Below are 25,586 nucleotides of genomic sequence, written 5' to 3'. Positions count from 1 at the left end.
TTAGCCATGTAAATGGACATTTATTCAAAATATCATCAAGCCTCAAAATAATTTTCTTTTTTTTTCTATTTTAAAGGTCGCCTCTTACTCTTAGCTTTTAAATTAAATTTTTTTTTTTAAAGTAAATCTAAGACCATTTATTCAATTTATTGCGTTCTTAAATGTATCACAAAAGATAAAATAATGGTACCACAAAAGAAGAAAAAAAAACGCGGTACCTATTTAACATATCACGAGTTGTTATCTGTGCATATTTTGGAAAATAATCTAACCTCAATTCTTGTCATTTTGACAACTAACGTGGTAAAAATATTTACTTCGGCGAGGAGTTCGCCGGTTAGGAAAATAGTATTAAAATATTTAAAATAAGTGATAATGGGCGGTAAACGTAAATACAATAAATTCGCTCAGAGAAAACGCGACAAAAAGGAACAGGTTGGCGGTATTTTATAAGTAGATTATTCCGTCAAAATATTATTTAAATTTGTTGTTATTTTATGCTTGATTGTCGTTTGTTTTTAGGCTTTAAATCCCCAACCTAAACCTGACGTGAGGAAGCATTATGCGGAAATTGTCAGAGAAAATGAATCCTTCGAAAAGTATTACAAGGTTTTGTATTTAATTTCTTTAAATTGCATTAATTTCGGGTTTTTGTTTCCGATACTTCCTCAATATGTTTTAACTTTTTTCTAATTTTTCATTTTATTAGTTACTGTCGCTAGTGTGGAATGCACATTTAGCAAATCATTACAGTGGAACCTTGATTTGTAGAGATATCGCTCACTTCTTTCCTCCCTTCAAGAACGTCATAAATAAAAAAACTTAATTTTTCAGGAGAACGTTTTTAAAGTTTAAAAATATAATACAATGTATTAAAAATAAATATCAAGCCACTTATTGAACTTCTTACTGTGCAACAGATCTTTATAGGTAAAATATAAGGGTTCTTTCTCCATTTGAAAAATATTTAGTATATTTAAAAAAAATAATTAAACAATACCTTTTCTTCAAAAAGCAAAATCAACACCTTCTGCCCTGTAGTGTGTTAATATTAAGTTAAAAATATGTCGCTTTTGCTGGGATATAGTACATTTTCTGGGCATTCCGTGCACAACTGAAAATTGTCAATTTTTGATATATGACGTTGTTGAAAGGAGTGAGCGATATGTTTGTTGTGTACTAACGCGGTGGTGAGATGATCAGTACTAACTGGCTAGTACTTTGACTTTGGTTCATTATAAATATTTATTTAGTATTTCTTTTTGTTTTACAATACTTTATAAAATACTGAATACAATACTTTATAATTTTTTTTCAATGATATATTTTTAGATGAACGCGTCTCAAATCATAGCCCGTGACGAGACGACGTTCATTTACATTATTTTAAAAAATATACGAGATTATATAAATGTCTAGATAATACATGCAATACAACACAAAACAAAGTAAATTGTTAAAAACGAAATAATATATTTTTTTTTGACATTTTTTTCATCAAAGATGAAGAAGAATATGGAAGTCTGGGCATTTACAGGGCTGACGACCGTCATAGGCTGGTTTAAGTGATCACTTTACACACGTGTAACATTCACCAATTCTACCCATTATTGACAACCACACTACTCAAATTTGCCCATATTCTTTTTCATCTTTGATGAGATGTCAATTTTTTTTTACTAAAAACACTCCTTTAATTGGAGATTATCCAGATTTGTGAACAAGTATTTGGACACATTTAAAATGTTGTAAAAAAATTATAAAATTTGATTTGAACCAAATACACATTGCAACAATAACTGTCCGCTGTTGGCTGTCTCTATCTTGGTGGGGTGACCAACTTTGTTCAACTCTTTTGTCCGTATTGAGATGTATTACTTACGTTTTACTTGGTAGCTCTAAGTGAGTGACTGATTTAGAGACAAATCTAGAATGCCCTTGTCAGACTTTGCAGGTATTTATTTATTTATTGAACGGCTTAAGCCTTTAACATAATACATATTTACAGTATCTAATACAAAAATACACTTATGAATACACTAACAGAGAAACAAAAAGTCATAAACATAAAATAATAATAAAATAACAAATAGTTAGCACTGGTAAATACACGTCTCCTTCACACACTATCAGCGAGCAGCGAGAGAGAGTGAAACACAACATTTAAATTTATCCATTATAACATGGAGAAGAAATGCTGAGAAAGTACAGACTTCAAGGTGGATAACAATATATTAAATAAATCTATACTATCAAAAGCATTGGCTAACATGTGAAGCTGTGGAATCGGAGAGAACATGGCATAGTTTGCGCCATGTACAAATACTGCGAATATAGATTTTTGCCTAGTACCTCTTCCACGCACGCTAAGCTTTATTTGATTTAGGAGAAGCCGCGGAATGGGAGAGAACATGGCATAGTTTGCATTATGTACAAATACTGCGAATACAGATTGTCCATGATTGTGGCTATGTTGTTGTCACCAATATTGAATAACTCGTTCTCCGTCATCCGCAGGCTCAGAACATCTGTCCGCCGGAAGAGTGGGACCTGTTCATGAAGAAGCTGAAGGAGAATCTGCCGACTGCGTTCCGCATCACGGGCTCCAAGGGCGAGGCCGGCGTGCTGCTGGACATCGTCCGGGGGCAGCTGTTCTCCGAGATCCTCAACTCGGGGGCCGGAGAGGAGGGCCGCGACGAGGAGGCCAGCAAGCCCATCTGCCTGCCCTGGTGAGACTCTTCTGCGCACGACAAAAGTGATGTCGTCAACAATTAGTTGATAACGCGTATTGTGCGATAAGTTTGATAATAACACACTGAGGATGTGTACTTTTTATGCCTACGGTCCGCTGGCGACGGGTTTTGATAATTGTGTACCGTAGAACGGGGCTACTTGAACTTTGATGTGTAACTTGAGCCCAGTACAAAAAAAAAATATGTGTTTATTCTACAATAATGAATGTATCGACATGATTCATAGTTTCCCTGACAGGTGACACTTATGGTTACGATACTTTGATCGATACCACAATCTAAAGATTTTTTTTTCTACTGGGCTCAAGTAACCTGTCAAAGTTCAAGTAGCCCCGTTCTACGGTACATATAGTTAGGACATAAACACTCCTGGTGATATGTATTTACCACAACTTGACTTTTAAAATGAGAGAAAATAAAATATAATAGATACGGGCTTAGAATTTTTGTATCCCTCTGTAATATAATTACATATCACATAAAAGTATTATAAAAGTGAATGCTGGGAACAGAGTGAATGGTGCACTAAAATCAGTTTTAGCAAATAAAAATCTATCAGCGGAAGCTAAACTGGCAGTACACAATGGAGTTCTGGTTCCAACCCTTATGTATGGAAGCGAAGCATGGAGTTGGCAAAAGAAGGATGAAAGCAGACTGAATGCAGTCGAAATGCGATCCCTCAGACGAATGTGTGGCAAAATGATGTTTGATAGATGTTCGAATGATGAAATAAGGAAAGAATGTAAGGCTGAGATAAGCATTATCGATAAAATTAAGAAAGGTGTGTTGAGATGGTTTGGACATGTGGAGCGTATGAGTGAAGAAAGAACGGTTAAACAAATTTATGGGGCGAATGTAGTTGGAAAAAGAAGCAGAGGACGACCGAGGAAAACTTGGCACAATCAGGTCAAACATGTCAAATACTTGAAAGCGGCCGGGTCAGGAGTCGTAATAATCGTCGGGTATGTATGAGGAGATGCATGAATGTAGAAGAGGCAAAGAATGTTTGCAAAGACAGAGTGGTGTGGCGTTCGATTCTCTCTGCCTACCCCTGCGGTAAGCGGCGTGATGGTTAGTTAGTTAGTAAAAGTATTATAATATAAAGTTATTCATTTGCAGCGACGAAAATAAATAATTTGTGAAAAAATCGGAATTATAAATTCACCAATACACAAACTTTTCTCAGTATGTGCGAGTGTGCCATGCTTTGCGTACACGCGCATTTCCTAGTGTGTTTACTGCGCCAGCAGTGTGCAGATCGTCTTACACGTTGGTCGTGTCGCTGTGCTAGCTATTGCGGCTACTTGCGATGTAGTACAAGTTTTACACTTCAAATTAGATATTTTACAAATGAAATTGGACGTTATGTTGTATTTTATAACGAAGGTAGAATTATTTATTAACTTGGCGTTTAATTTGTAGAACTCTATTTTAATTTATGTATTAATTTTAAATCAAACACAGATTTTTTGAGTCTACTAAGTTGTATTTTATTAACAAAAAAACACATAAAAAATTATATTGTGACAATTGTTTCGCCTTGTTAGGGCATTATCAAACGAATGTGAAGATCAAATGGACTACGGTCCTTAAGTAGCTATACAATTCTAAGTGACAGTTTTAACATGTGCAGCAATAAATTATGGGAGACAACAGTAGCTAATGGGGGGTGTAGGTATGTACCCTTATATTTGTTTTCTGGGAAAGGAAGAATTTATTGACATGGCCATATTTTAGAGATTTTAATACAATTGTTGGTAATATTATTTTTAAGAATTTTTATATGTAGATGTAATTATTAGTTTATCAATAACGCATCATGCAAGCGTTTACATAGAGAGAGATGATGTACAGTAATAGTCTATTTAAATATATTTAGCAGTAGTGAAGACCTAAGGTTAGTTTGTTCATTAAGTAGTGGGGGATGTAGGTATGTATGCGTTATTGATAAACTAATAATTACATCTACATACATCTACATATAAAAATTCTTAAAAATAATATTACCAACAATTGTATTAAAATCTCTAAAATATGGCCATGTCAATAAATTCTTCCTTTCCCAGAAAACAAATATAAGGGTACATACCTACATCCCCCATTAGCTACTGTTGTCTCCCATAATTTATTGCTGCACATGTTAAAACTGTCACTTAGAATTGTATAGCTACACAAGGACCGTAGTCCATTTGATCTTCACATTCGTTTGATAATGCCCTAACAAGGCGAAACAATTGTCACAATATAATTTTTTATGTGTTTTTTGTTAATAAAATACAACTTAGTAGACTCAAAAAATCTGTGTTTGATTTAAAAATTAATACATAAAAGAAGGTAGAATTTTTAAAAGCATTTTCACATGACCTGCCCTGTTTCACTTTAGTTCCGCGATTCTTTGAGCCACATCTGTCACCTCGATCTTTTTATGCAAACATTAGTTTTTCCATCCAGTTTATTTTATTTTTATAATTGGATGTTTCTATTGCAGGTACCCGGGCGGCCTGGCTTGGCAGCTGCAGCTGACTAGGTCCGACATCCGGCGCAGCGAGGCCTACTACCGCCTGCACAACTTCCTGACCGCGGAGACCAGCTCCGGGAGCATCTCCCGCCAGGAGGCCGTGTCCATGATACCCCCCATCCTGCTGGACGTGCAGCCCCATCATAAGGTGGACTTGAACCTCTTTTTCTTCTTCTCTAGCCTTCTGTTCTCCACTGCTGGATATAGGGCTCTTCCGTATCCTTCCATTTCCTCCGGTCGGTTGCTGCTTGCAGCCAGTTTCTACCCCCCACGGCGGCTATGTTGTCGGACCATCTCTTTTGGGGACCTTTGGGGAGTTGGACACTGAGTAGTTATACATCCACCCCTACTTTTCGTGTGGCTCTGGTTTCTTCTTCACCTATGTGGGTTGCGTCTCATAGAATTAGAGTCTTGGCTCCTGTCTCATCAGCCAGTCCACCGTCACCTCATGACAAGAAAAACAAAATACATTATACCAATTTTGTCCGTGAAAAGTAAACTGTGAAATTCTTCTGGTAGATATAGGGTGTTTTTTTTTTGGTATTCTTCTTTCTGTCCCACTTCTAACGAAGATCGGCGATCATCATGGCTATCTTCACTTTTGATGCTGCAGCTCGGAACAGAGATTTGGTGCTTCTGCCAAACCATTGTCGTAGGTTTTTAAGCCATGATGTCCTTCGCCGTCCTTGAGTTCTTCGCCCCTCAATCTTTCCTTGTATGGTTAGGTATATACAATTCAAATTCTTAGTATACAAATTCAAATTTCCCTTAGCAAATTGATGGCGGCACCAACCATGTGGCATGTTGCGTCATCTTGTTGAAACCAAAGCTATGTCACGTCAATGCCATTCAACTGAGGTACGAAGAAGTTTGTAGCGCTCTCTATTGACCGTAACATTCTTGTCGGCATCTTCTAAAAAAAAAATGGGGCAATGATTCCACCTGCCCATAAAACACACCAAACAGTGACTTTTAATGGACGTAAGGGCATCTTGGGTTCACTCCACTCCGAATTCGGTAATTATTGTCATAAATAGCCATTTAACCAAAAATGTGCTTCATCGGTGAACTATGTTTCATTTATTGATTCGGCGTTTAATTTGTAGAACTCCATTTTTAATTTATGTATTAATTTTAAATCAAACACAGATTTTTTGAGTCTACTAAGTTGTATTTTATTAACAAAAACACATAAAAAATCGTTTGATAATGCCCTAACAAGGCGAAACAATTGTCACAATATAAATTTTTTATGTGTTTTTGTTAACACATTAGTGACGGCAATGTTTTGATAAAACTGTATCTTGAGGCGGGCGACATTAGACAGCTGTCCGGAAATATAAAATATGTCAATGAACTTCAAACTGTTGAGTTTTACATATCAATAAAACCAGATTTTTTTCATCAACATTTTAAGTAATAGAAAAAAATAAAACTTGTGGTTTTAAATGTTCTTAAATAAAAAAAAAGCATTTAATCATTTTTCTTGGTGTGGTATGTTTGGAAACATTTACCAACATGAAGCGGAATTTTGCATTGTTTGTTACGTTTTATTATAATACAAGAATGCTCTGAGGTTGAACTCGAAAACAATACAAAAGCGGTTAAATGATCTCTAACGTCTCAAAATAAAATCATGTTAGTCCACAAATCACAAAAGTAAAAACACTAATCAAATATTAGAAAATAACAACACAGTTTAACAACCGCCGAAAACTCTAAATCTGCCAATAAAAAATGATTTATGGGCTTTCCCCACACGCGTTTATTGCTTTGTAAGTACCAACTGCCGACTTAAGTAAAGGACAATGATCTTTGTATTTTATTTCATTTTAGGACAAAGAAAAAAACGCACCGTCTGTATCCATTGTTTAAAGTTAATTTGTAACATTTCCTTCAAAACAGATTACGACCATTAGCTATGGTTAGCCATTAGCTATGTTTTGAACCAGTAAATATCAGTATTATTTTTTATATTACAACGACATCTATCCACTACACAACAAAAGCAAAACGGCCGAGAGATTAGAAGTTTATGACGTGTTTTTTGTATACTAAATTGAAGGTAGCCGAAATGCACAAAAATGTGCACCCCGCCACCACACAATGTTTTGAACCAGTAAATATCAGTATTATTTTTTATATTACAACGACATCTATCCACTACACAACAAAAGCAAAAAGGCCAAGAGATTAGAAGTTTATGACGTGTTTTTTGTATACTAAATTGAAGGTAGCCGAAATGCACAAAAATGTGCACCCCGCCACCACACAAGGTTTCTGAAACGCACAAATATGTGCACACCGTACACAATGTGTTAACCTTTTCATAGCCGCAAATAAATTACGCCGCAGTGCTCAACAGGCCAAGTATTTTTTTGAAAAAAAAAAGTTGTCTAAAGATTTTTTTTTGTTGTTTTTATTGAATTATAATTTACTTACCAAATATTATATCCCGCATCGATTGTTAGAGTTTTATTCTTGAAGTTAAACCAGTTTCAAATTTTCAGGGTTGTCACACTAAGTCGCACACGCAAGTTTTTATTAAATTTAATATTAACACACAACTATTATTTATCAATGGAATATTTTAAAATAATAAGAAAAACACAAAAAAATTGAGCAAAATAAAAACCCCTGGCGTTCAAAACAATCGATTAAAATAATCAATATTTCAAGTGGTTTGAGTGGTAGCCCTAATGACATCTGTCAACTGTCAGCTGAAAGTGATACCGATAAATCACTTAAAAGTATTTAAAAACTTTATAAAATATTTTGTGACAACTTCAACTGATGGCAATGTATGTTCCGTTTTTGACAGATTGTCAATATGAGTTAAAACTGCGGAGTAATACGTCATCAAAAGTACTGACGAGATATCTCGTCTCTGGCCATACGGGCACTCCGCCATTTGCCGAGATATCTCGTCTCTGGCAACCATCGGGTTAATAGACTCAAAAATCTGTGTTTGATTTAAAATTAATACATAAATAACAATGTTTTACATTGAAAAAGAGGTTCAAGATGAATATTGTTTTCAGCCCATTCACCGAACCTATGTACGATGCGCGTAATGGTCATTCAGTCTATTCTTGGTGAAATGGCAAAACGTACTGACTACAAATCAACTGTCAACTGTCAAATCGACAGTCTGTAGAAACAACGTTGCTAGTTTAAATACCAAACCTATACATGTGTCAGGGTGATAATAATTTAAACACAATAATTTTGTTTATTGGACAATTTATAAGGCAAATTCTCTGTTCAATTTTTTTCTCTTCTTATGACTCTTCTCGTTCTTTCTTTTTGCCTAAACCGATTTCACAGTTGTGCGCCAAGTGAATGTTTCGACTAATTGGTTCCGTGTTCCCAACAGGTCCTGGATATGTGCGCCTCTCCCGGCTCCAAAACGGCTCAGTTGATAGAGTTCTTACATGCCGGTGATGATGATAAACTTCCCACAGGTTCGTACGACTATCAAACACAATTCAGCCATCAAATTTCACATATTGCGTCAAAATGCAAGTAGACCGTATGGTGGAATATCTGAAATATGTGGGCTATTTAATTAATAGGTAGACTAGGAGTCTTAAAACAAAATGTACTTTATTTAGAACTTACATGTCTAAATACAGAACATTTTGTTTTATGACGTCAGTCTACATTATAATTGAATAGGCCAAGTATTTATACATTTTTGTTTGCGTGTCATTTCTCATCACTCCAAGGTTATTGATTTATCATCATTAATTAATATACTTTTAACCTTCCCCTTGCAGTGTTAAAAACTACTGCGTGATATGTATTTTGTACACCATATGAAAATGTGGTTTAAAAACGGGAAACTAGTGCATATTCTTAAATGTTGCTTCTATTGACCATAGTTGGAGTTGAAATGTAACCATTTTGTTATGTTAGCCTTGTTAAGTATCTGAAAATGAGATTTTTTTATGTAATACGTAATTATACCACGGAGGAATACAAAAATTGTGAGCCCGTATTTATTATATGTTATATTGATATTCTCATTTTTAAAGTTGAGTTGTAGTAAAAACACATACTTACTGCTTTACTGCTTTACAAAAACCAAGCGTAGTCTCTTTAACGCCTGCATCCTAACAGTGTTGCTGTACAGATGTGAGTCGTGGCACCTCACCAAAGCTCAAAGCAAGAAACTAGCAAGTTTTGAAAATAGATGCCTGAGGCGAATACTGGGTATAAAGTGGTACGACTTCGTCAGGAATGACGATGTGAGGAGAAGAACTCAACAGCCCCTCATACTGGAAGTCCTGAAGAGAAGAAGGTGGACATGGTTGGGACATGTCCTTAGAATGCCACCTGAGGGCATTAACCCCTCGTGTCTCTTCTTCCAACCCCGAGGATTCCGGCGCCCCGGAAGCCCGCTGACGACCATTCACCGACTATACTCAGCGGAACTTCGAGACGCCGGACTGACCTGGGAGGAAGCCAAGGTGATGGCGCGTGACAGAGTGACTTGGAGACGTCTCGTGTTGGCCATATGCTCCACCTAGGGAGCGAACATGGAAAGAAGAAGAAGAAGAAGAAAAACATATCGCCGGGAGGGAAAGGCTAAAAACACAAGCAAAAAATGTGATGTGTTGACTTTGTTGTAGGTTTCGTGATGGCCAACGATGTGGACAACAACCGGTGCTACATGCTGGTCCACCAGGCCAAGCGGCTCAACTCCCCCTGCATCCTCATCACCAACCACGACGCCACCTGCCTCCCGCATCTGGTCATCGGGGACTCCTGGGTCGGCCAGGACGCTGCCGTCGCCAACGGAAAGGAGAATACCCAAGCCGCAGGCGAGACGAGCGGCGCAGATAAAGATAGCGATCAGGCCACAGGTGAGACTTATTGTTGTGTCGAAGGTGGTCATGCCACAAGTGGGATGAGCTGTATTTAATGGTTGTGATTAGTAGCCTGGAGGGGAAGAGAGGGAGAGGAAGATCCTCACACGATGGACCGATCAAGGTAAGGTGGTTGGAGCGCTACTTGCAGCGCAGTCAAGGGATGACTGGAGAAGAGTTATCGCTTCCACAAGGGTCACAACCCTCAGTAATTGGAAATAAGACGGAGAAGAAGGTCAAGCCACAAGTAGGACCAGTTGAATTTATAATGTGATAGTCAAGCCACAAGTAGGATGAGTTGTATTTACAAGGTCATATGGTCAAGCAGGTCTACCAGTAAGAATAGTAATGTAGAGTGGGGTAGGCATAGATTGGAACATTAAGGATATTATAATAGTAATTTTGGATACTTAATATAGTTTCTTGAATGTTTTTCGCAGATACTTTGTGGCACATTTTATAAACTTTATAAAATAAAACAACTTTGTTTTAACCACTTTTTATTGGTACACTTTTTCCAACCGGTTTCCGCAAGAACCTTGTCATCATCAGGGTTTATATACTAAATTCTAAAACATTGAAATACTCATAGTTAGGATAACCTATAAAGTTAATTACCCTTCCCTTACGATACAAAAAACTTCCACGCACTCCGTTACACCATATGAAAATATGATTTAAAAAATGGGAAAAAACTCCTAAATATTGCTTTTATTGAGCATTGTGCAGCGAATACATCAACTCCGGATGACAATCCGGAGTTGATGTAAGATTCATGGAAGGATAGTATTTTATTTTGAGAGATGTGAAAGAATGGTATTCGACCTTTTCAGATGAGACAAAAGATGGCAACGGGACCGTGGACGGGGGAAACGGTGCAGAAGCCGAGAAGGCCTCGAACGGTGCGGAGAAGAAGCTGAAGGTGGTGTCGGCGGAGAATCCGGGAAGCCGGCTGCTGAAGTTTGACCGGATACTGTGCGACGTGCCCTGCTCCGGGGACGGCACCCTCAGGAAGAACGCCGACATCTGGCTCAAGTGGTCTGCCGGGCAAGGCAACAACCTTCACGGGTGAGGCAACTCCCAGTATGTAAAAATAATCCGGGGTACAGATCTTGCATACATCCAAATAAAAGGGTATCCACAACATTTTGAGTGTGTCCAAGTACTTGTTCACAAAATCTGGATTATCTCCAATTACAGGAGTTATTTTCACATTATTTTTTTGACATCTCATCAAAGATGAAGAAGAATATGGAAACCTGACGGTCGTCAGCCCCGTAAATGCCCAGAATTCCATATTCTTCTTCATCTTTATAAGATGTCAAAAAATAATGTGAAAATAACTCCTGTGATTAGAGACAATCCAGATTTTGTTAACAAGTATTTGGACACACTTAAAAGGTTGTGAATAAATTATCTGGTCAAATTACAAGCTCAAATAATAAAAATGAAAATGATATTTTCTGGCGTTTCTCATGTGTGTGATTATATTATAATCCAGGATTCGGACCTCACACACTAATAAAAGAGTTTCTGCTCAATAAAAAGGTTTCTTTTCATCTCAGCAATAGATGTCTCTAGTGAAGTTCTAGTGATTCAAGAACAATGCTTCAAAATTGGTTCATATGTATATAAAACTTCCAAGAATTCAAGTAGTGTGGTTGTCATAGTGGGTAGAATTGGTGAATGTTACACGTGTGTTAAGTGATCACTTAAACCAGCCTATGACGGTCGCTAGCCCCGTAAATGCCCAGACTTCCATATTCTTCTTCATCTTTGATAAGATGTCACAAAAAAAAGGTATCCACTAAATAAAAGCTTTCTCAATCCAACATAGGTGGCTAATTTGAAGTCATATGTACTGCGTCACGAGATAAATGATATATGTAGAAGTTTGATAATGTCTTGATAAGACGAAACACGTCACATTATAATGTCATTGGATATATTAAAATAAAAGTGGAATTTGAAAATAATTACATTTTATTTTGGATACATTACCACAAAATTAAATATATGTAGTAGTTTCAAAAATTTGAGCAGTGTGGTTGTCAATCATGGGTAGAATGGCGAATGTACACGTGTGTAAAGTGATCACTTAACCAGCTTATGGAAAGGTCATAAGCCCTGTGAATATCCAGACTTCCTATTATCCTTTTTTAATTTTAAATTTACTTATTAAGCACCACTATTTATTTAAATCTTATGTGACATGTCGTTCACTCCTTTCAAGAACGTCATAAATCAAAAAACTTGATTTTTCAGGAGAACGTTTTTAAAGTTTAAAAATATAATACAATGTATTAAAAATAAAGATCAAGCCACTTATTGAACTTTTTACTGCGCAACAGATCTTTTTAGGTAATACCTGAAGGTTTTTTCTCCATTTGAAAAATATTTAATATGTTTAAAAAAATAATTCAACAATACCGTTTCTTCAAAATGCAAAAACAATATTTTCTGCCCTGTAGAGGGTAAATATTAAGTTAGAAATATGCCGCTTTTGCTGGGATATAGTACATTTTCCGGGCTTTCCGAAAACATGCACAACTGAAAATTGACAATTTTTGATTTATGACGTTCTTGAAAGGAGTGAGCGATGTGTTTTGATGCATTCCAAATGATGAATTTTGTTAAAATGATGATTTCCGTGAAAATGATGGGAAATGCACCGAAACACGTGTCACAAAAGATTGTTTAAGAAATAGTAGTATTTACTGAGTAAAACATAAATTAAAAATGGATAGATTTTACCACAAAGTGACTGCCGAATCAATTAACCGGATCCACGCGGCTCGCATAACCGTATGTGTTTTAACAAAACATGCCCTGTACGCGGCTGACATAAGCGTTTGTGTTTTCACTTTGCTCCAAGTTTCGAACCTCAGTTCAACTAGAAGGGATTTTTTCATGGTGTGGAACTTTGGATAAAATAATACGTCAATCCTTGGCCTTATGACGTCTGTTGAAATATCTGATTAATAATTTGTAACATCACAAGGATAAATAAAAGAACAGATCCCTGATTTTTCTTGCGGTCGGTAATTAGTCCGCGCCATAATCATGCCCTATATCTGTCTCACTCTCGACGCTACGTATCGCCAGTGGGTAAGAGTGACACACGATGCGTGCTTTGATTTATTTATGTTACGATCTAATTTGTTTATATTACGATATATTTCAAGAATAATGTGACACACGTGTATTATAGAGTACCAAAAAGGCACAATGAATCCCATTGAACATTTTTGTTTAGGAAAATAAATCGTTTCATAACTAAATACATGATGAAAGTAATCATTTAAAAAACGGCGAAATACACCCGCGCACTAGCGTCTCTTAGGAACAAAGTTAACGCGGTTAAAAGGTTAATAAAGTTTTATTTTTAGTTTAATCATTTTGGTTACTAAAGACAACTCATAGAACCAATGAGAACTCGTGAACCCATAAACGACTATTGGAAATTGACAAAATTTGTCCAAAATAATAGAGGAGCTCTATCTAGTTCGGAACTGCGCTGACGTGTTTGGATGTTGCAGAGTCCAGTACCGCATCGGGCACCGGGGGGCGGAGCTGCTGAGCGTCGGGGGGCGCCTGGCCTACTCCACGTGCTCCCTGAACCCCGTGGAGTGCGAGGCCGTGGTGCTGCGCCTGCTGCGCGAGGCCAAGGGGGCCCTCCGCCTGCTGGAGGTGGCGCACCTGTTGCCCGGACTCGTCCACTCCAGAGGTTTTTATTTTGTTTTTGGGAATTGCATTTATTGTTTACCTCGCTTATTATGTATTTAGGGTTAGGAATCATGCTACATCTTCAAATTGGATAGATTAGATAGTTGAGAATCATGCTAGATCTTCAAATTGGATAGATTAGATAGTTGAAAATCATGCTAGATCTTCAAATTGGATAGATTAGATAGTTGAGAATCATGCTAGATCTTCAAATTGGATAGATTAGATAGTTGAGAATCATGCTAGATCTTCAAATTGGATAGATTAGATAGTTGAGAATCATGCTAGATCTTCAAATTGGATAGATTAGATAGTTGAAAATCATGCTAGATCTTCAAATTAGATAGTTGAGAATCATGCTAGATCTTCAAATTAGATAGATTAGATAGTTGAGAATCATGCTAGATCTTCAAATTAGATAGATTAGATAGTTGAGAATCATGCTAGATCTTCAAATTGGATGGATTAGATAGTTGAGAATCATGCTAAATCTTCAAATTGGATAACCCTTATCAATTACGCAATTAGTTAGTTATAACAATGAGTGTGTTTCGCTAACGCGCGGGGGTGTGTCGCCAGGAATGTCCCAGTGGAAGCTGGCCACCAAGGACCTGGAGTTCTTCGACAAGTTTGAGGACGTTCCCGAGAAGTACCACACCATGATCCGGCCGCAGATGTTCCCGCCCACGCCGGAAGAAGCCCAACAGTATTGCCTCGAAAAATGGTACACAAGAATTCTGCTTCTAACTTTGATGTTGTGTTGAGATAAATTAAAAACAAAACAGTTGTTTTATACCACTTGAGTTTTTAAATTTTTTTATTGCAATTAGTTTCAGAAGCTGCAGATGCTTCCATCTATAGGTATAATATACTACTACAACCATCACGCCGTTTCCCCGCAGGGGTAGGCAGAAAGGATGGAACGCCACACTCTTCTGTCCTGACATACACTCCTCGCCTCATTCACGTCCATACATCTAGTCATACATGCCCTCCGATTACGCAGACTTTTGACACCGCCAGATTTTAGGTTCTGATTGATCTGATCGTGCCAAGTCTTTTTCGGTCGTCCTCGTTCTTTTTTCCCTCTCACATTCGCCACATATATGTTCTTAGTCATTCTTTTGTTATCCATTCGCTCCACATGTCCATGCCACCCTGGGTATAAATATAATATAAACAATTTATATTTATACCCAGGGCTCTTTTTCAAACAGAAAGAGGACCAGGAACTCACTTGATGTCAAGATTTTACTAAAACAAATTATATTAAAATATCATTAAATAACATTAAAAGCAACTTTTATTATCATTTTGGCAAATGACATAAATATAATAATAATAATAATAATAAAACCCTTATCCGCACCCCAATGGTGCATAGGGCACTGCTTCATATAAACGCAGTGTTATCTTGATCGTTAACACATGAAGGAAAGGTGATCAGCCCTCCGCTTCAGGTACCAGTCCAGGGTAATATTGAATAAATATTACTGTGAAAAAATCACTTGTATTTATTTGACCCCCCCCCCTGGGAATCGAACCCGGGACCTCCAGAACAGAACGGTAGCCGAGCGTGCTGACCATTACACTACGGAGGCGGACAAATACATAAATATAGATTGTAATTAAGTAAGCGCAAACATTGTTTTGTCTTATTGATTTTGAAAAAATATCCGCGAAGAAAGGTACCTATTCCACCGCGTTACATTGAAAAAAAAACCCTGTTTATTTGTGTAGATGGAAACATCTGTAGCTTCCAAAACAAGTTGTAACAAGTTATAAAATTCAGTTGGTATAAAACAGTGTATTTTGTTTTCAACGTAATCAAGTTATACCAGAGAGGGAAGGTCCAAACAATAAATCACATAGTTAAAATATATTTAACCTCACTCAATTTATCAAGGGTTTCTTATTACTTTTAAAATTCTCTTCATCTTATCCACATCCAATGGTACATCGGGCACCATGTATATATTTGATCGACACAGTGTAATCTTGATTTTTAACTACTTTTTCTAAATATCTGTTATGATATGTGTTTTGATGCATTCCACTTCTATTTTCAAACACCGTATGTGAAGCTAAGTCCAAATTTTAGAGTTGTGTCCTCGAAACGTTGGAAGATGAAGCGGGGGTAGAAGCTGTTTCTTATTTTTTATCAGTGAGAACATGGACAATAGGGGGCAGGCTTCACTGATTGTTAATATTTTATTCCAGTTTTTTTTTTTAATACCTTTTGTTATATTTTTAGTATAAGAATACTGCCACACCATCAGGACACGGGAGGTTTCTTCGTCGCCATTCTGGAAAAGATTGCCCCGCTTCCGTTTGACAAGAAGGAGCGTCTGGAGACGGTCGCGGTGGGCTCCGAGGAGCCCTCGGAAGCCAAGCCCGAGCAGTCCTCCGCCCCCTGGGGGCCTCAGCGGAAGCGCCGGCGCATAGGCGGCTACAAGGAGGACCCCTACGTCTTCTTCTCGGGGGAATCCGAAGACGTGTATCCGTCCATCAAGGAGTTTTATCACTTGGGGGACGGCTTCGACCCCAAGTGCCTGTTGACCCGCTGTCACGTGGGGAAGAAGAAGAACATCTACCTGGTGTCCCCGATTGTCCGGGACATTGTGCAGAGGAACGAGGACAAGGTGAAGATCATCAACACTGGCGTCAAGACCTTTGTGCGCTGCGACAACAAGAACATGTCCTGCGCCTTCAGGTATGCTAGACTTGCGTTCGGGTATGCTAAACCTGTGTTTGTATGCTAGATCCGCGATCAGGTATGCTAGACCTGCATTCAGGTGTGCTAGACTTGCGTTTGGATATATTAAACCTGTGTTTGTATGCTAGATCCACGATCAGGTATCCTAGACCTGTGTTCAGGTGTGTTAGACTCGCGTTTGGATATATTAAACCTTGTGTTTGTATGCTAGATCCGCGATCATTTATGCTAAATCTGCGTTTAGGTATGCCAGACAGGTATGCTAGACCTAGGTTTAGATGTGCTAGACTTACGTTCAGGTATGTTGCACCTATGTTCGTATGCTAGATCAGCTATCAGGTATGCTAGACCTGTGTTCAGGTGCGCTAGACCTGTGTTCAGCTATGTAAAATATGATAAAACTTTCCATACCCAAAAGAAAACACTTTTCATTTTAAACATTTATTCAAATAAAATTAAATACTTTAAGGAGCGTAATAACCTGGATGGATGAACCTATAGATGACTTGTGCGAAGGAGAGAGCAGAAACGACTCTCCCACTCTTTTCTTTCAACTGCAGGTTCTGAGAAGGAGAAGCGTTTCACCTAAAAAAAAGTTTCTAGTGTACTTTTTCTTCATTCCATGTTAGCTCCCTAGGTGGAGAATATGGCCAACACGAGACGTCTCCAAGTCACTCTGTCATGCGCCATCTTCTTGGCTTCCTCCCAGGTCAGTCCGGCGTCTCGAAGTTCCACTGAGTATAGTCGGTGAATGGTTGTCAGGGGCCTTGAGAAGAGACATGAGGGGTTGATGCACTCAGGTGGCATTCTAAGGACATGTCCCAACCATGTCCACCTTCTCCTCTTTAGGACTACCAGTATGAGGGGCTGTCGAGTTCTTCTCTTCACATCGTCGTTCCTGACGAAGTCATACCACTTTATACTGGGTATACCCAGTATTCGCCTCAGGCACCTATTTTCAAAACTTGCTAGTTTCTTGCCTTGAGCTTTGGTGAGGTGCCACGACTCACGCGTACAACAGCACTGTTAGGATGCAGGCGTTAAAGAGACGACACTTGGTTTTTGTTGAGAAAAGCAGTGAAAATAAATTGGTAATGGTATAGAGTAAAATGGCAGGAGCCATATTCAATAATGTCTTGTGTACACCAGAACCTTTTTTTAAGACATGACATGTAAAGAAGAAATATGTTTATAAATAAGAAGGTGATGATATTATTTGTGTGTATAGGTTATCTCAGGAGGGCCTGCCGAGTGTGCTGGGCCACATCGGGGGGCGCCGCAAGGTGCGCCTGCCGCGGGAGGACCTCAGTCTGCTCCTGCACAACGACAACCCGCACAGCCCGCCCGACATCAGCCGCCTCACCGCCGCCACGCAGGACCAGGTCCGGGACTTGCGTGAGTGCCGCTCCGCCGCTAGTGGGCAGGGTCATCATCGTCCCAAGCCATACTCTCTGTTACTACTCATCAGAATGCTCGGTGCATATGTACAGTGGACGATCTTTTAACCGGCCTTGATAGGACCGACCCAGGATTAAAGGGAAGGTTGTGAAAAACACAATCTTGCATTTTAGAGTAAAAAGATTTAAACTTCTATCCTTAGATAGCAATACTGCAATTTAAATATTTTGATATTTCTACAGCGACCATATTATGTTATTTTTTACAAAAACAGCGCTGTACAAAATCATTCAAATCACAAATATTATTACTATAAAAGAATGTGCATATATCGTCCCGTCTCAGCGTACGCGCAACGAGCGACACAATACAATGATCGCGGGCGAGTATAAATACACATACATTCTCAAGTACTGTGAAACGCGTAAAAAGCACGTAAACAAGCGATACTGGATGCGATTTGTAAACCGCGTGCACAATTTCAGAACCCGAGTTCTTTCCGTACTAAGACCCGCAAGCCAACATCCATATCAACTGTATACGATATTAATGACAGCATCCGACGTACAAAAAACGTCTTTAATACAAATGTGTATAATGAGCAGAATCACATACTCTATTGGATTGTTCTTAGTGCGCGCGTTGCTTTGACAGTTTACTTTTGAGCTTGAAGACTGAAGTTAAACTGTTTTTGAATATTATTAACCTGCGATTTACTTAATAATTGAAATAAATATAAATGAATTGATGATATTTTGTATCTGTAATTATTGAGTTTTGGATTTATGGAGATGGCGTCTAGATGTGCATATTTGATATCTAGTACATAGTAAGTACGAGCATAAACATTTGATGTCCAGCATCCCTTCTGCAAAATGTCACCGACCGCCACTGATCTCTGTGTGTGTTGTGTCGGCAGCTAACGGGAGCTGCGTGCTGCTGTTCGAAGAGGCGGGACTCCGGCTGGAACTTGTCGGGTGGCGCGGGGCGTGCTCGCTGCGCGCGTACACGGCGCGCCCTGACACCGTGCACACCCTGCGCCTGCTCGGCGAGGACGTCTCCAAGTTCGGTGAGTCGCCAATCTCAACTTTGCATTTCTTGGTGGAACGCATTGTACATAATAGTAAATAATTTAACTACTAGGAATTTTAAAACAAAAAATTCAGAGATATTTCTTTATAACCCCAAGTATTTTTTGTTGATATTCTCAATCTGTGTTTCATATATTTAGGGCCACATTTTATTTTGTTCTAGTTTTTTTTTTTTTTGAGGTCAAGGTCATCCCTTATGTCACTGCGACCATATTACGTCTATTGTGACCTCCCTCTGTGTCACAGCTCACTCCCAAGACCTACGTGTGTCATGTAACTCACGTCCTGTCTTGGTGTTAGGAGCTTCACCTTCTCGGAGTCCAGTAGAGGTCCTCCAAGGATGTGACTTCGTTTGCGAGCGAGTGCGTCACAATTATAGAGAATGTGGATTGGCGTTTCGTTATCCTCCATACAAAATCTGCATTTGTTCTAGTAATATCCTTCTAGTGACATCTGTGGGATGAAATCTTAACTTGCTCTGAACGCTTTTTTTTTCTTGAATGTTTTTAGTGTCACATTTTATAAAATAAAACTCTTAACTCTTTTTTAACGACTTTTATTTTGGTACATATCCATTTCCACCATTAGTACGTACTACTCCATCCCTGAAGATGACAATGTGCATGCAATTTTGCAAGTGGTTGAAAAAAGTACCAAAAATAAAAGTGATTAAAATCAGAGAATCCTTTTTGTCTTTTGAATGTTCTTCTTAATTTGTTTTTTCTCATTGCAGATGTCAACAAATTCAAGAAGGCGGAAGACGGCGCTGCCGACGCGGCTGATGAGAAGGAAGAGCTGACAGAGGGAGAGGGGAAGCTGGAGATAATGGACGCAGTTGAGGAAACGGAATCTAAACCAATAAGCGCTGACGAGTAGTTATCAGTTATAATTGAAATTGAATTAAATAATATACATTATATTTTTTATTAATAAATAATTGAGTTTATTTGTTTGTTTTTTCATTTGTTGAACATTTTAGGACATCTTTGTTTCCATTGTTGAAAAAAACCGAGTCGCAAAATTGTATAATGTGTAAGGGTTTGAAAATGTATGATGAGATGCCTGAATGTATGAAGAATGAAGAGTCGGAAAGAATTTAAAAATAAATGTTTCGTTTACTGTAAAGGTGGAGACTGACCGGAGCATTTCGTCGTAACATAACGTTGTAACATCGCTCGCGGCGAGCATCGGAAACTATGGATGGAGCGCTCGGCTCGCTGTACTGACTGCCTGAATGCTCGCATCGTAACGTGTTACGTTACAATGAAATGCTTCGGTCAGTCTCCACCTTAAGGAGATGTAAATATATATGAAGATGATGTAAACTATGTGTAAATAATAGTTAATATTGGTTGTAATATAAGCTTACTTAAGAAATAAAATAAATAAAAAAATCCTCTGGCTAAGGATCCGACCCAATGACGCATAGAGCTAGTGCTCTAATAATGTAGTCATTGCATTGACTTGATGATCATTGTTGTGTGGTTGCGGTGGTGGAAGAATATCAGTAAAAGATTGCTAGTTTTTTGACTTTGGTTTATTCTATATATAAGTACTACACATGCCTCCCGAGAGCCGCCATCAAGCTTGTCTCTTTTACAAGACATCAGGTTTCATCAGAACTTTGGGACGCGGATCTGACTTGGCAGGATGCAAGAGGGCGCAAGCTCCAGGCTTTTCTGTCAGCTGCCAAGCTGACAGAAAAGCCTGGAGACAGTTTGTGACTCCATATGCTCCACCTAGGGAGCGGATATGGTTTAATAATAATGTTATTCCACAAAGTTAATGCCAAATCAGTAAATAATATAATAGAAGTAATGACTGTCTTCGTAGTGTAATGGTCAGCATACTCGGGTACCGTTCTGAAGGTCCCGGGTTAGATTCCCAGGTGGGTCAAATAAATAAAAATCATTTATATAAGCAATTAGTTCACTTTTATTTTTATTCAATATCACCTGGTATATGACTGGTACTTGAAGCGGAGGGCTGATCATTTTTCCTTTGTGAGTTAACGATCAAGATAACACTGCGTTTATATAATGCCGTGCCCTTTGCACCATTGGGGTGCGGATAAGGGTTTGAATGAATGAATGACTAGTGTTTTCAGGGTGGTATACTTGTGTTTTTGTCCGCCTCCGTAGTGTAATGCTCAGCACGCTCGGCTACCGTTCTGGAGGTCCCGGGTTCGATTCCCAAGGGGGGTAAAATAAATATTAGTGATTTTTTCACTGTCATATTTATTCAATATTACCCTGGACTGGTACCTGAAGCGGAGGGCTGATCACCTTTCCTTCATGTGTAAACGATCAAGATAACACTGCGTTTATATGACGCAGTGCCCTATGCACCATTGGGGTGCGGATAAGGGTTTTATTATTATTATTATTATACTTGTGTGAACTGACAATAATAATACATATATGGATAATTTATATGACTTCTAGTATTTTTCTTCTTCTGTGCTCGTCATGTCGGGTCCTCCTGATGTCGACTATCACTTGGGAGTAATTGCCCTTGTCTCGGGCAGCTCTAAACAGTCCTGATCCCCGTCCAATCTCGTATATTCCGGAGCCAGGATTCTGTCTTATGCCCACATGCATATATAAAGCGCCATTTTTGTGAAATACTACCTCAAAGGCGTCTCACTGTGATTTAATTGGGGAAAAGAAGAGAGAAAAGGCACAAACAGAAGAAAAAGAAGATTATTTGACGGATACAATTAGTAAAAATAATTAATTTTCATTCAAACCCTTATCCGCACCCCAATGGTGCATAGGGCACTGCATCATAAACATCACAGTGTTATCTTGATCGTTAACACATGAAGGAAAGGTGATCAGCCCTCCGCTTCAGGAACCAGTCCAGGGTAATATTTAATAAATATTAGGGTGAATTAATCACTTATATTTATTTGACCCCCCTGAAGATCGAACCCGGGACCGCTAGAACGGTAGCCGAGCGTGCTGACCATTATGAAATAAGGAAAAATAATACAAGGTTTTTAATATATAATTATTTATTTACATCAAAATCATACATTTTCAAACAATTGCATTCTCATTCAATCTGTTAATAATGTAAAATCACAAAGTTTTATCCCATCGCCGTGTTTCAGATCAGTTGTTAGATTTCTTTATTTATAATTTATTTAGCATTTTTTGACATCTCAACATAGATGAAGAAGAATAAGGAAGTCTGGGCTTATGGCCTGTCATAGGTTGGTTAAATGAACAATTTACACACATGTTATATTCACCATTCTACCCATGATTGACAACCACACCTAAAATTTTTAGAACTCATACATATACTCATACATAAATCTAATGATGCATTATGTTTGAGCTGAGTTTATGCTAGCCATCTACGGTTGGTTTGAAAAAGCTTTTGTTTAGCACATTTTCTTAAGAACCATTGAATTTTTGTTGCAATAACAGATATATCAATAAGTTACAAATCATTCAAGCTTTGAAGTATGATGACATTTTTAATATAATTACTTCAAAACAAACATTTAGACGCTGCATCTTTGGTTTAGTAATACAGTGGAAGAAAGATGTAACGAATCACAATATAGAAGAAAAAAAATCCTCTTGAACTAGCTGTGTCTAGTTCATTCAATGAAACACATATCGCTCACTCCTTTCAAGAACGTCATAAATCAAAAATCGTCAATTTTCAGTTGTGCGTGTTTTCGGAATGCCCAGAAATGTACTATATCCCAGCAAAAGCGGCATTTTTTAACTTAATATGTACCTGCTACAGGGCAGAAGGTGTTGTTTTTGATTTTTGAAGAAAAGGTATTGTTTAATTATTTTTTATATATTAAGAACCTATAAAGATCTGTTGCACAGTAAAAAGTTCAATAAGTGGCTTGATATTTATTTTTAATAATAATAACAATAAAATCCTTATCCGCACGCCAACGGTGCATAGGGCACAGCATCATATAAACGCAGTATTATCTTGATCGTTTTACACACGAAGGAAAGGTGATCAGCCCTCCGCTTCAGGTACCAGTCCAGGGTAATATGTATTGAATAAATATTTTAGTGAAAAAAATCACTTATATATTTATTTGACCCCCCTTGGGAATCGAACCCGGGACCTCCAGAATGGTAGCCGAGCGTGCTGACCATTACACTACGGAGGCAGACAACCTAATACATTGTATTATATTTTTAAACTTTAAAAACGTTCTCCTGAAAAATCAAGTTTTTTGATTTATGACGTTCTTGAAGGGAGGAAAGGAGTGAGCGATATCTCTACAAATCAAGGTTCCACTGTAATGATAATTTGGGATAGTTTAAATTGTGCCTTTTACGTAAAATACTACTATAATATAAATAATAATTGACTAAATATTCATTGATATATTAAATATGGTAATAAAAATAACAGTTATAACAGGTAACATATCAAATACAGCTGAAAATGACTAGAATAAATCACACTATGTACTAGTTTCAGTAGAGAACTGCTCTCCCGAAATTACGCGTTTATTTCAAATTAAAATTAGTTATACTTTTAACTAAGAAAAAATCACAATTGATTTACTTAACCGCCCTACCCATATAAACGTATTCTTACACTCTTGTTAAAGATGTAGAAAAATTTTGGAATACCCCCTCAGACTTACGGGGACAGATGAATATCAGGCGTGATATTGTCCAGCATAGCGGTAGCTACCGCTATGAGTGCTCTTCCTACAGGCATAACCATCGGCAGGCTGGTCCTGTATATAGGAATGGGAATACCTGTCTTAGGTAACTATCGGGAACATACAGACCGATGCTCCGGATAATTTTAGGATCGCATATCGATTATACCGCGCAAGAATTGAATAAATAATACGAAGGTAGGGCGGTTAACGATCATCATAAAACCAACGATCGAATCGACATACTGTCATTCTGATGGGGTGCCCTATGCACCACTCGGGCGCGGACGGGGGGCAAAAGAAGAAGATAATGGGTGGAATAATTATTGGCAAAAATGAGATTTTTAATCACAATTTGCACTCATACCTACTTGTGCGATATTTCATGAAGTGTCTGAAAATTTTACGACAAAGATTGTCAAAGGAAATTACTCTGACACATTGTTTTGTTTTAGTAGAATGTTTATAAGAACAAATATATCTGACACATTGTTTTGTTTTAGTAGAATGTTTATAAGAACAAATATATCTGACACATTGTTTTGTTTTAGTAGAATGTTTATAAGAACAAATATATCTGACACATTGTTTTGTTTTAGTAGAATGTTTATAAGAACAAATATATCTGACACATTGTTTTGTTTTAGTAGAATGTTTATAAGAACAAATATATCTGACACATTGTTTTGTTTTAGTAGAATGTTTATAAGAACAAATATATCTGACACATTGTTTTGTTTTAGTAGAATGTTTATAAGAACAAATATATCTGACACATTGTTTTGTTTTAGTAGAATGTTTATAAGAACAAATATATCTGACACATTGTTTTGTTTTAGTAGAATGTTTATAAGAACAAATATATCTGACACATTGTTTTGTTTTAGTAGAATGTTTATAAGAACAAATATATCTGACACATTGTTTTGTTTTAGTAGAATGTTTATAAGAACAAATATATCTGACACATTGTTTTGTTTTAGTAGAATGTTTATAAGAACAAATATATCTGACACATTGTTTTGTTTTAGTAGAATGTTTATAAGAACAAATATATCTGACACATTGTTTTGTTTTAGTAGAATGTTTATAAGAACAAATATATCTGACACATTGTTTTGTTTTAGTAGAATGTTTATAAGAACAAATATATCTGACACATTGTTTTGTTTTAGTAGAATGTTTCTAAGAACAAATATATCTGACACATTGTTTTGTTTGACTAGAAAGTTTATAAAAACAAATTTATCTGACACATTATTTTGTCTGACTAGAAAGTTTATAAAAACAAATATATTATTAGATGTATTAACACTGTTTTGTCTGACTAGTAGGTTATTCAAAACAAATTTATCTGACACATTATTTTGTCTGACTAGAAAGTTTATAAAAACAAATATATTATTAGATGTATTAACACTGTTTTGTCTGACTAGTAGGTTATTCAAAACAAATTTATCTGACACATTATTTTGTCTGACTAGAAAGTTTATAAAAACAAATATATTATTAGATGTATTAACACTGTTTTGTCTGACTAGTAGGTTATTCAAAACAAATTTATCTGACACATTATTTTGTCTGACTAGAAAGTTTATAAAAACAAATATATTATTAGATGTATTAACACTGTTTTGTCTGACTAGTAGGTTATTCAAAACAAATTTATCTGACACATTATTTTGTCTGACTAGAAAGTTTATAAAAACAAATATATTATTAGATGTATTAACACTGTTTTGTCTGACTAGTAGGTTATTCAAAACAAATTTATCTGACACATTATTTTGTCTGACTAGAAAGTTTATAAAAACAAATATATTATTAGATGTATTAACACTGTTTTGTCTGAC

At 37.2% G+C, this 25,586-nt stretch overlaps 1 protein-coding gene across 1 annotated transcript; it reads left to right on the top strand.

The window, feature by feature from the left end:
* The first annotated feature begins 278 nt into the window (after window positions 1-278).
* Nsun2 (tRNA (cytosine(34)-C(5))-methyltransferase Nsun2) lies at window positions 279-20,019 on the top strand. The gene is made up of 13 exons (XM_088260503.1): window positions 279-435; window positions 523-609; window positions 2,518-2,729; window positions 5,242-5,419; window positions 8,648-8,735; window positions 9,906-10,139; window positions 10,976-11,210; window positions 13,682-13,869; window positions 14,448-14,592; window positions 16,123-16,581; window positions 17,813-17,979; window positions 18,902-19,051; window positions 19,807-20,019. The coding sequence occupies exons 1-13, from the start codon at window positions 376-378 to the stop codon at window positions 19,947-19,949; spliced, it is 2,346 nt and encodes a 781-aa protein (XP_088116629.1). The 5' UTR covers window positions 279-375; the 3' UTR covers window positions 19,950-20,019.
* Window positions 20,020-25,586: the final 5,567 nt, after the last annotated feature.

This window comes from Brachycentrus maculatus, unplaced genomic scaffold, assembly GCF_059751285.1.
Source record: "Brachycentrus maculatus isolate JH-2025_06_01 unplaced genomic scaffold, ASM5975128v1 h1tg000136l, whole genome shotgun sequence".
NCBI lineage: Eukaryota > Metazoa > Arthropoda > Insecta > Trichoptera > Brachycentridae > Brachycentrus > Brachycentrus maculatus.
The sequence above is the reverse complement of the archived record's forward strand: the minus strand, read 5'-3'. Positions and strand labels throughout refer to the sequence as shown.